The sequence below is a fragment of the Gavia stellata genome, chromosome 7 (genome assembly GCF_030936135.1).
Source record: "Gavia stellata isolate bGavSte3 chromosome 7, bGavSte3.hap2, whole genome shotgun sequence".
NCBI lineage: Eukaryota > Metazoa > Chordata > Aves > Gaviiformes > Gaviidae > Gavia > Gavia stellata.
This window is the reverse complement of record NC_082600.1, coordinates 10,924,898-10,937,759: the sequence shown is the minus strand read 5'-3', so window position 1 is coordinate 10,937,759 and position 12,862 is coordinate 10,924,898. Positions and strand designations below refer to the sequence as shown.

General features: G+C 40.7%; 1 protein-coding gene across 1 annotated transcript in view; it reads right to left on the bottom strand.

Annotated features, from left to right (window-relative positions):
- AKT1 (AKT serine/threonine kinase 1) overlaps positions 1 to 12,862 on the bottom strand; it is a 66,626-nt gene that overhangs the window by 31,092 nt on the left and 22,672 nt on the right. Inside the window, exon 2 of the mRNA XM_009806793.2 lies at positions 3,139 to 3,267. Within this exon, the coding sequence (XP_009805095.1) occupies positions 3,139 to 3,267 (129 nt within the window). The remainder of the gene's footprint in view (positions 1 to 3,138; positions 3,268 to 12,862) is intronic.

The window sequence follows — 12,862 nt, the reverse complement described above, 5'->3', positions numbered from 1 at the left end:
CCTGTCCCAAAAGGAGCACTCATATTGTTGAGCAATTATGTTTTCAGCTGTACAACAAAACCACCACAGTCCACCCTCCTTTTTGACAGTCCGAGAAATAATCCCTTCTTTCTAACAGGAATAGCCTCTCTCTCCATGTGGTTTTTCACAATATACTGCTCTTCTCAGCTATATGGTTTTAAAGGCTTATAACCTAATAGGCAGACATACACGATAATCCAAGATTACAATCGGTATGAAGGCTACTTATCTCACAGATTTACAACACAGGCTCTATTGGTTATTTATCTGCAGGGTCTCTGGAGCAGAACTATTTAGGTACAGACTTTTTTATTCCTTCTGTCTTCCTAGTGGTGAAATACAGAACACGAACACAAATATGGCTCAAAAAATCACAGTTAAATGCTCATCCACCACCTTTCAGAAGTTTTGCTTTGTTTGTTTGGTTTTTTTAAAATAAATTGCCAACAGGTAACTTCCACAGGGAAAATAAACTCCTTAAACATATCATTAAATTACAAACATAGATATATAGCTATTTTAAATGGAAAATTAGGTTAAAAAAAAGGTACTTAAAAAAAAGTGAGCCTCTCTTTACCCATGGCAGAGCCCTATAAACAAGTTTTCAAAGATGTATGATCAAAACCCTCACAGACTGAAAGGAAAAGGCTAGTGTAGAAGAAAGAAGAGACTGTCAAGCACATGGAAAGCACACTCTGTATTTATCACTAATACTTCTTTCACACCTGCTAAGGGAAAAGACAAATCATCATTACATGTTACCTTCTTTCACTGTTTTCTCCTGAATTGAATATTTCCTACCTCTCATAGACTGAAAAAATCACTTAATATGAATTTTACACTACAAGTAAGAAGAGTCCCCCAGTCATCAAAAAAACCCTTTTACTTGCAAAGATAAAAAAGCCTGCATTATTTTACAGCAAAAGAGGGTAAAGGTTTTAATCAGAAACATGGGACCGCTTCCAAAGAACAAACTGACAGAGACAGCCTGCCATCTCAAAAAAAACCAACCTAGTTCACTAATTAACAAAAAAGTCGGGGCTATTATGGTCTCTTGGGAAAAAAAAAAAAAGGATTAATTTTTACAAAACATTTAAGCCAAATTCCCCCCTACCTTTCACTGGCAGGAAGCTTCTGCAGGCTGCCTCTGCAGCGCGAGGCTCGTTCTGGCCTGAGCCTTCCTCCAGAGGCAGCTCGAGTTCACTCAAGCTAACTTGGCAAGTTAACCCAAATGAAAGTACCAAGCAAGCAGGTTCACAGGGAAAACTTGTGCTGCAAAACACATCCAAATGATACAAGTGTGGAGGGTACCCAGAAGGGAACCGCTCATCAGGTGCTGGCAGCACTGCATGCTAGTGCCTACATGAGAAATTAAATCCTGGTGGGGCAACAGCTGCTCCTGTGAGACCAAAACCATAATAATGGCTCCTAGCAAGGAGGTCCCCCCCATATCATCTAGGCCTTCCCAACCTGCCACTGGGTAACCAGGCAAGAGCCACTGCTAGGAACATCCTTCCACTCACCATCCTCCCTGCAATCCCTCTTACAGGGGTATACCTTCCTCTACAGGCATGTGTCATGTCTTTTCGGCAATGCTCCAAAACAATGGTAACAAACTTGTTTATCTATAAATGCCAAGACTGATGGGCTCAATATGCCAAAAAAGAGCACTGTATTCCTGTTGTGACAGCCGATTTAAGTTGACCCTTTTTGAAGGCAACTTGGACAAAGAGAAAGCAACAGACACATCTTTTTTTACTCCTTAGCACTGAGCTGCAGTGAATAATTATTGTAAGTAATGCAGTTAGCAGCAACAGGATGGAAGTGTCCTGCAAAAAGTGCATTTGTTAAAAGCCTCTGGCTATAGACCAAGTACTGAATTAATTTATGAATTAATGGCTTTCTGCTGCTTTTCTTTACCTTTTTGATCCATAAGGAGATACCAGTCTAAAGAGGAAAGTACCATGTCATTACCGAAATGAAAACACTACAATTCTCTCTCTAAAACGAGACAAAAAAACCCCAAAGCACTCTTGGCATCCTGCACAGAGGCACCACGCAACAGCATGTCCATTATTTATTCCCATCATCAGTCAGAACAGGTATATGTTGCTAGCAGCGCAAAAAAAATGAACATTCACATTAATTCCTAGTGCTGCCCAGCCCTCTTCCGGGCCCAGGGTGTTCCAAAATAAATCTGTCTGCTTAAAGTTCAACTACAAAGATGAACCCCATATATTTCAAGCTACCCTGTAATGAAGAGGGAAAGCCCCTACCCTTCCCTCTGCAGAACTTTGCTTCCACTAGTCACCAGGAACACCGAACAGTTCGTTGTTAATAACAGGTGCCACAATGATCTATTTTTAAGTGGTGGAACGAGACACAGGCAGATCATGAGACAGGAAAGATTAAGAACAGGAGAAAATAAAAGCTGGAAGTATACAGCGAAAGGTTAAAAATATGAGCAAGAAAAGGAAATTATCTTCTGATTCTTCTATCACATCCTGTGCTGCAGCACCTGAGCAAAGTCGGAAATGTTTGCATAGGACAGAGTGCAGAGGTTAGGAGATGTTATTATTTCCAAACCTTTTTGTTGGCTCTGATAGAAGAAATATAGTTTTGTGTTCAAAAATAAGAAAAATTGAGCGTCTTTCATTAAAAGCAGTGCTCACTCTGTGTTATCTTATGTTAACAATCAAATAACTTTGACTTATGTCAATGTCACTTGAATCCAGATCTGGTGGCAGAACAGAGGCTGAAACATTTCGGCTGTGCCTACCTGCCAAGTACTGAGACATGCACCTGGGTTAATTTTCACTTTAAAGTAACTTGCTGAATAACAGACATACAAAATATTAACAAATAAACCCATTTTATTCTATAACCAGAAACAGTAGAAAACAGCCAAAAAAAAAAAAAAGGCAGAGTATCAAACCTCCACATCACAGTCATTCCTGAGAAACACAGAGGGGTTTTATTATCTCAAATAAACACATTTAGTGTTTAGATAAATCACTCTGGGCAGATTTGAATGTTACTGATGCAGCTTACTGGTGCTATGACTACAAGACGACATCAACCCCCAAACTGGATGAGGGAGCATGTAGAAACACTTACGAGCTACTGAGAAGTTATTTAAAGGTGATTCCCGCTGGTCAACATCCTGCGGTCGTTCCTTGTAGCCAATGAACGTGCCATCGTTCTTTAAAAGAAAATACCGTGGCCTCCATGTTTTTATGTATTCTCCTGGAAAGAAAGGATGGGCAAAAGGAGGGATCATCAGAAAACACCCTGAAATACTGACTCGCCAACAATTTTTTTTTAAATATTGAAACTATATGTCATCCTGACATACCAAGAATTTTAAGAACATTCAGTTCATTCTGATATAAACAGTGGAAAAATACAGGCACTGAGTCAGATATTGCTAGTGATGTTAACCATAAAAATGGAACTTCATAAAAGTAAACCAGCTATGTTTTGTTCTTCCATCTACTCCGATTTCCATTCAAATTCTGTAACATCTGCCTTAAATGCATTTTAAATTTTAAAAAAATCAGAGCAGATGTCCTATGTATTATTTTTGCTATTGTCATTTTTCATACTGACAACTGGAGAAATTTTTTTCATTTACATTTTGCAGCGCAAGTATTTTAAACAACAATGGGTAATTTACTAATTAGTCAACTGCTTTATCAAACCAACAGTCACTTTTAGAACATAAGAAGATAATTCTCTGCTTAAGTTACATAACATCACTCACTCCTCTCACAACATCTCAAGCATGAAACACGAGATGATATATCACAATATGAAGGGGAAAACAATGGATGATGTATAGCCGCCAAAAAGAAAACAAACACCTATTCTGAAAGATACTCCACCTTTGTCAGAGAAAACATCCCTTGCTCACACCATGCTACTGGTCATCTGACTAACCTGCGCAAGTAAGAGTTGCGTGACTATGTTACAGCCATATTCAAAATCTCCAGCCGTAGAATAAAAAGAAAAGAGTTGATTAAAACTTCAGTTATTTACTGGATTTACTCAGTTGCACTTCAGGGAAGGAAGACAGGGCTTCTACCTGTGGCTCTTCCAGGTGACCTTTGTCAATGTGGCTCAGCTTCTTCCTTTGCTTATTGTCCATGTTGTCAACTTCTCAGGCAGTCTCCCCAGAACCTCAAGCAGCTTTACACGGTGTCAAGCTGGACCTCTAGGTCCTACAAGGTCCTGCACTAATGTTTCTATTTGGCTGAATCACAAAAGCCTCACTCAAGGTGCTATTCAAATCAGGGTACCAGCCACACTTTCCAACTCTGCTCAACCCAACAACAATTGATTTAAAAACATTAAAAAAAAAAAGAAGTGGTCACTACAAAGCACCCACAGCCGGGCAGCAGCTATACCCTCCTCCCTCCAGTATGGTTTCTCATTTGTTTGTTCAGCATCAGGGGAGGATGAGCGAGCAGACTAGCAGCCAAGCTTCTTTCAGGTCTGCCACAGCAGGAGCATGCCTGCACACCCCGCAAGGATGCTGCTGCAGTGGTTGGTACCCAGTGCCCACGGTTTCATCTGCTGGCAAGCTCTTCAAACAACCACCAAAAGCAGCGAGAAGAAAAGACTCCCCAGATATATTGGCTCTGGCAACCTTCTGCTGCTTTCCTGTTCTCCCAGGCTCCACTCACACCCTCTTTTCCTGCTGCTTGGCTCTCCTCCACTGGTAATTTCTCTCGCAGTGATGTGCACCCTTGCCCCAGGAACTCCCCTGCAGCTGCTTTGCCTCCTTCCTCTCCCCACAGACCTCCTCTGCAGTGCAGTTTCAACCTGCTTCAGGCACAAGCTGTGTCATTTCTTCTCCGTTCAGACTCATACTTTTCTCTCCTGCGCACAGAAGCACAAAAACACCAATGCCCACACCACATGGCTATGGGTGCGCGCACCCCTAGCTGCTGCTTTCACCTGTTTAGCCCTCATTAGGATTTTAATTTTCTAATCTAAAGCAACAAAAAACTAAGAGTTACCGAACCAGAGGAGAGTCACACAGAGCTACCTTTCCAACAGGGACCATGTCTGCAGAAAACATCCATTTGCACTGATGAAACAGGGCACAAGGCAAGAAAGATGAGGGGAAAAGGAATGAGCACAAACCTTCTCATTCTTTCTTTTAGAGATGTCTGTTGCAGCTGCAAGTGTTATACTAACCTACAAGATGTTTACAAAAATGTCATCATGGCTTTAGAAATTTCAGAACTCACCTGTAGCTGTCATGGCTTAACATTTATAAGCAAGGCAGTAAATGTAGAAGGTTTTGTTGTCGTTGTCTTTTTAATTCTGACCTTAATTAAGAGCTGCAAACTTTCTGGGATCAGTAGGAGATTATGAAGCCTTTCACATTTAAATTACCAGTCCAGTTCAGCCCAGATCAGTGAGATTACTCCAATCTCATTACTATTACATCACAGATGCGACTACAAGGACAAGAAGCTACACGGTGTGCTCAGCCTCGCTCTTGCTGAGAGGTTTGCTAGGTAAGCAGGTTGGGAAGGCGGCTGCCTGGACTATCACTATTTTGGAACGCACTGTTACATACCTCACTTATTGGTATTTTCTTCTCTTGCATAAAGCAGACCCAGGAGACCTAGGAACCATCCATACCCCTTATCATACCTGCCTTTAGGACTAAATACAGATTGGATGGGACGAAAAATATCTGAAGAGGGGCAAGACAGAGAGTTTCCAATTCCCTTACTCCCTAATCTATGCTACATGTCTTCCCTGTCCATATTTACAGAGGAGACATTTATTTTTTGCAATTCTGAAATTATTATCTGCTTATTTTCAGTGAAGTATGCATAATTTTACACAAAATTACATTGTGTCACAAGAGACTCTTCCTCTTAGATTAGATACTTATGTTTGGCTCTTATACTTTCTTACAGCTTTATTCCGCCAATCTAGTTCTCTGTTAGAAACACATCATCTAACAGGATTAATCACATAGTCTTTAAAATGGTGTATTCCATACCTATATAGCATCCTCCTCCGCACTCACTCTTTTGTGTGAAAAAAATCAAGGATTTCATTACTGCCAGGCATTTTGCAAGGACCATTCTATTTGGAACTTCCCTTACCCATTGCTTTAGCTGGTTCTGGTTCCTGATCCACCTTTTGTATTTGCAAATAAGTAACATGATTTTAAACGTCTTTTTCTGCATGTCTGGAGCATAATGAATCCTGTAATATGGCAAGCATACATATTATTGATTATTGCTCTTGCCAAGGACAGTACGAGGCACACTGCAGCATCTGTGGTATAAATTTTATTATATAACACACTGAGGTTATACTTCTGCATCTTGCAGCAAAGTGGCAAGACATTGCCCGGTGTGTGACTTCCCAATCAGATAATCTGTAAGTATAATTTTACATTCAAGCCTGAGCAAACTATCATTCCTCTACAGAAGTTCTAAAACACAGATTCACCAACACAGTCATCGAGAAAACGTACAAGGTGTATATTCTTAAGAAATAAGTTTATATTTTTATGATTAGCTAAAACACTACAAACTTCCTACAATCTGTGAGGAGGACCACATTGATCACGACAGCAAATCCGAGTTTTTTAGGTAGAAAAGGAGTTTTCCAATACAGACAAAAAATAATTACGTGGAACTGCTGGGACAAAGCTGACTGAAAAACATTAACACCTTTTCCTTCCTCTGATATACTCAGTAAGCTGTCATGCCTGAAGAGTGAACTGAGCTGTTTCAATTTTTGCCCTGTGTTTTTTGTTCCTGTTGTGGTTTTGTTTTTAAGAATCATAAGCAAGAAGTTACTTGAACTCACTAATATTAGTAGTTATGTAGTCACACTAGAAGAATTGTACCGAGTACAGTCAATGCAAGCATGTGTGGCAAATTCTATCAGACAACACTAAAAAAAAATAGTAATAATGATCCACCATGGAAAAGTGAACAATTTACAAAGCAAAACATTTTTTCCTCTGTGATTCATTGCTTGTGTAATGCCCTGGCAGAGCCTTCTTTGTTTTCAGTAACAGAATGCTAACACTGCAGAGACAGGAAAGCAAAAGCATGGGTTATAAATCCTACATATAAAATCCTGGAAACAAATATACTCCTCTGTAGCTTGCTAGCTTTATTATTTAAGATCTTTATGTTTCTGTTTACTCCAAGCAAAGATTCCCTGACACTATATATATATATATATATCTGGAAATATACATGAAGATTGTTATAGACCGATTTCCCTTTATTGCCTTGTGTCTGCCCCCACACATTGCACATTAAAATACTTAACACACACTTAGAATGTAAATCCATCTCACGCCAGAAAAGCTTTTTCACAGTAACACGTACTGCAAAGCACGCTTACGCCTGAGTATTTCACAAAAAGTTTAAACACAAAACTCTTTTGGTTCATGAAAAGTTAATTCTACTGAGGATTTACAATAATGCAGGGTTAGGTTATTTTCCTCTCCTCCCCACAACAGTATCTCACCGAATCTGGAGCTGTCTACCACTGATAGAGTGTCTAACATCAGAAACAGCTGCCACTCCCTGGGAAGCTCACGGGGTAAGTGGAGAATAATGAGCAGCAAGCACCAGCAGAACAAAAGAAAATCCATCTTTATTTACCAACTGCTGCATGCTTGTTGCTGCATCAAGCTCATTCAAAGCCAACACCACACCCTTTAATTCAGAACAGACTATATTTAAGAAGCCTCTGCCTTTTTTTTTTTTTTTTTTAATCAACTCATACATACCAATGGTTTGGAAAAAAAAATCATTAGGTTAACCAAGTCAGCATCCAATGATACCCTTGATATTTACAAAAGCACTGGACCAACTATTAACTTTCTTATGCCCCAAAGTAACCAGAAAAAGCCCAGGAGCACCAACTGAAAACAAGGTCTCAGTTATATTAAATGCACTCAAATGGCTATCACACATCTATGGATAAATAATGCATTAAACTTTCTGCTCCAAGCATCAGAAGTAGCACCATTAATTACAATTAAGGTTAACACTCAAAATATTAGAGCTTTTGAGTTACGCAAGCCCTCGCAATGTTCCCACCCGCTCTGAAGATGTATGACATTCCTTGATTGTACAGCTCTGAACCGTCCCAGGGAAACATGAAAGTTATGCCAATCGCAGTGCTAATGTGCCACCGGTGAAAGGCGGAATGACTCATTTCTGAGACTTCAATGGCTGCGAGAAGTGGTCTGCATCCTGTTGGCCTAATGAGGTTTCGGCGAAACAGATGCCAGCTTCCTTAAAGACATGAAGCTTTCAGGAGCTGCCATCTCATGCGCGCTGAAGAGCGGGACATGGATTTACAGTTAGTTTCTACTGCTTGAGTAAACAGGGTATGTGTCCACTCGCTTCAAAACCAGCCGAAATCAAAACAGATTTGGAAAGAAAAAGCAGGGCTTGAAAATTCGCCTTTGCATTTCTAAAGCACTCAGAAGCAAGCCCTTTCCAAAGGCAGCGAGCTAATTCTGGATCTTAACAACTTGACACCAAACAATAAAACAAGTCTAGGGTGACCCGAATGAAAACTCTGAGTTCAAGTATCTATTTTTTTTAAAAAATAGCTGCACAGACACCCACCAGGCTGGTGCAGCAGTCTTCCCTTCCCTCAACAAACTGTCAAAACAAGATATTTGAACATAGTGCCAAGTTTTCAGTAGCTTGAGGAAAGGAAAAAGAAAAAGGAAGGGAAAAAAAAAAAGGAGGTTTTGCTAACACCTTTCCCAACACGCTCTTGGAGAGAGGCCCTCTGGTTTGCCTGCCTATTCAGAGGCGCAGCGAAGAGGACCAATTCTTTGATGATTTTTTTTTTGGCCCCTCTCTGGATGCCTCCTCGGCCGCCGCCTCCAGCGTACAGCTGCGGAGGCGCTGCCTGTGCCCTGAATCTCAATGAGGCGGCCGGGCCTGCCGCCGGGGCTGCTCCCCGGCAGGGAGGTCAGCTCGCAGCCCGCGGCCAGCCTGCGCCAGGCCAACGCTCCCCAGCTCACAGCCTGGCTCCTCCGTGCCTTTCACAGCTCTAACGCGGGATCCCACGGTCACAACAGGCTAATTCGGGGCACGGCAAATCTGCTCCCCGCTTTATTCTCCGTTGGGCAGCTGGACAGCCGCACGGTGCGCCGGCAGCCCGCGTAGCAGTGACTGACGTGAGTGCCAACAGGTTAAGAAGAAATGCCTCCTCCTCCTCCTCCAGCCGGTCTCTGGCTTTTCTAAACCTACTGCTGTTTCTCACGCTCACACAAAGCTGCAATACTGGGCACCTGCTTCATTATCATATCTTGGGGGAATTTGGGGAGGGAGGGGAGAAAAAGGGGAGCTGGAGGTGGGGTAAAGGGGGATGGCTGAGCAGTTTGGCCTTCAAGAGACAAAGGGAGCCCCACGAGGACTACTCCTGGTCACCTGGCACCCCACATCTGTAAATTAAACTTCAGAAACCAACAAACAGCCTTGGCTTAGCACTTCCCACAAAGCTCTACGGGTGCGCTGTGTAGAAAAATAAGCGTATTGGAAGCTGCCTCTGTCTTTAGTTACACAACAGCGCAGATGGGAAACACCTAATGAAGGCAAGGAATGGGTGCTCTGATTCACAAAGCTAGGCATTGGGAGAGATCAGAAGTCAGATTATGAAGAAAGAAAAACAGATTCTCACCCAATACTTTCTCCATGCAGGGGATGGACAACTACCACATTCTCCAATTCCAGCTCTGTCAAGGGGTTTGAGATCACCAGCCAACATCACCACTACAGAAGATGACACCTCTGTGGTTTTTTTATCACTGTATTTCAACTGTATGGTTATGTAAAACTGAAACATGGAAGTTTATCTTTTTTCTTTTTTTTTTTTTTTTTTGCTGAATTTCAGTTTAGAAGGTCAAAAATGTTGCCATATTGCTTACAGCAATCAATTTAAACAATACCAGATATTCCCAAAGGAAAGAAAGAGAATTAATCAGCATGTAAAAAACTCCTTACTCCTACCTTTGGCACAGCTTAGTCAGGCTAGTCCTAACCTACAGCTGTCTCCAGTGGGAGAAGATGTAAATGAAGTTTCATTAAAACCAGCAGTTTTAAGGATAGCTACATAAAATACAGGAAAATATAAAGTGATTTCTTAAGCTACACTGAAAACAATCTCAGAGTAAACTGCATCTCCACCACCTCACGGTGGGAGCAAAAGGACTTAAAACTACCATGAGGTGTCCAACACAATTAGAGAAATCTTTTCTGTAATATGCTCATAAGAAGCTACAGCATTTTAACAAAATAAAACGTTCCTGTAACAGAAAGTGCCATCACGTATTCCTCTGCTTTTGACAGGTGCACAACTCTCTCTCATTTTTATAAATAAATAAAAGTGACAGAGGACATGTCAGATTCACTGAACTGAATTAAGCATGCTTGAAACAATTATTTCTCCCCTAGTAATTTTTACCTTGACACTATGACGGAAAATAGCACATGCAGCTACCAAGGCACTTACACTAATAAGCCTCTGCAACTTTTTAAATATCTTCCCTTAGAGGAGGGAGGTACCTACAACTGTTCCTCGAGCTCAATCTGAAGTTAATGCAATCAGTATTTCTGCAAATAAGGCTTGTAAATACACTACATGTATTTATATAAAGGGTGTGACATAATCCTCCACAGATTTTATGATCTCGACTAAAAATACAAAGAAAGAAAAAACAAACCAAAACCACCAAACAGGCCACACCCTGGTGTATTTGAACAAGGAAGGGCTTTTCTAGACATTATCTAAAAGCTGATTTAATTATTTTACCTCTCAGCATAAGCATCCTTAGCCATGACTCCCGCGCTTATCTGAACACATGCCTTATTTGAATATGACATACCCAGTTTTGTTCTTCCTGTCTAGAGACTGACAGATAGTGTAAGTGGGGACAAAGCAAAGAAACACACACAAACCAAAGCTCCTCCAGAGATTAAACAAAGTGTGTTCGAAAGCACAGTTTTAGCTTGTATTCCTAGGGCTGCCTACACATAGAGGATGTTCAGGAAAAGCATCATTAATTGATTAAACATTGATTTTACGCCCCTTCCCCCACTTTGCCCCATTAAAAAAAAATTAGGAGAGCCAAAGACTCAGGCGAGAGTGATTTTTATGATGCATTTATTTGCTTTGCAAACACTAAACCTGAAAAGTACTGAGCAGAGGCTCCCCATTAAAATCCCAAAGTTGTTGAAGCTGAGAGGTGACCTGGTCATTTGGGGGGTGGGTGCACATGGGAAAGCAAGAGCAGGGGAGGGAAAAAGCAGGGCGCAGCCGTGCACAAAACATCTGCGGCGAGGACTCACGAGTCCCTGGCTCGCTCTTCTAGGCTCCCATTACTAGATCATTGTGTCATTCACAAAGCGAATCAAAACCTTGGGGAATTGTAAAGAAATGGTGAAAAAAAAAGCTAAGGGACATTAGGGGAGATTTATGGAAACAGCAGCTTTTCTAAAACAGATGATATGGACCAACTTCAGAGGCGGTTTGAAACAGGGAAAAAAGCTCTATTTGTAAAAACTAAGCTGCAGAACATGGACTTTTATAAATAAGCAATTTACAGAGGGTAAGAAATTAACACATCGTATTGTTATCCTTTAGCTTCTGGGTTTGAGTCCTGATTTTCAACATAAACACACAGAGCTGTTCTAGGCCACTATAACAAAAGCTCTACCAGTAATTGTGTGACCATGCTGTGCATCAGGAAATTTCTTAAAAGTGACAAGGAAAAAAAAAAAGTCAATGCAGAATTTTAAGCATGTTTATAAAAACAGTTACTGGATAAATATTTCATAGAAAGATGCATAAAAGCCAAGTTAAGCAAGTATTTCAATCACAAAAATAAGAAGCAACATAAAAAAAGGGGTGTGCTCCCTTCATTTTGTCACTAGCAAGTCTGCAAAACCCTGAAGGAGCACACGGAGACCATGTTAGTTCTAATAAAACATTTCATTTATCTTGAGCCATTTAATGGCCATTAATGGAAACATTAGAAGCACTTCCCACAAAGCAATTTCTAATATTTGTTATCACAGCAACCTCCTGGTTATGCCTTCAAATTTAGTATTCCACAGATAACTTTTACTGAGTCACTACCCCAAACTCAGCAATGAAAGTCTCCTCCAGATAACAGGAGTGCCTGCCTCAGTTCAGAGGAATTTTGCAAAGTAACTTAATTGCATACTGAGAATTTATTAAAGCAACTTCACCACTGGGTAACGTGAGAACAACCAGCCACCTTACTCTGGTGCTAAGCTTAGCAGAATAAGGCAGGCATAAAGAAACTTTGCCAAGGATTTTTGTGCCTTGGACTGAGGTGTGTCATCACCTTAAATCAGAGCACAATCCACACTGCTGCCTCAACAGGGTCACAGACTCAGCTAAACACACTTCTGTCACCTTAAACACTATTAAAATTCATTTATTTTTACAATAGACAGTAAAAATATTGAGTTGCAATATAATAAAACAGCAAAATTTCTGCTTGAATTCAGTGGTACCAGAATTTAGGCCTGTAACACTGAAATATATGTATGTACTACATGTATGTACTACTAAAAGCACATACATATAATCGTGAGTATTCTTTTTTGAACCTCAAAGTCATCTATTATAGTAAGTTCATCATACCTCTCCCTAACAGCAATAAGCTCCAGGAGAGATGCATGCCAGTCAGTCACACAAAAATCTGTTTCTTACACAAGGAGGAATGAAATAGAGACCCACCTGAATAAAGACTCATCTATCTTGATGCTGTTACCATTAATTAATTTTCATG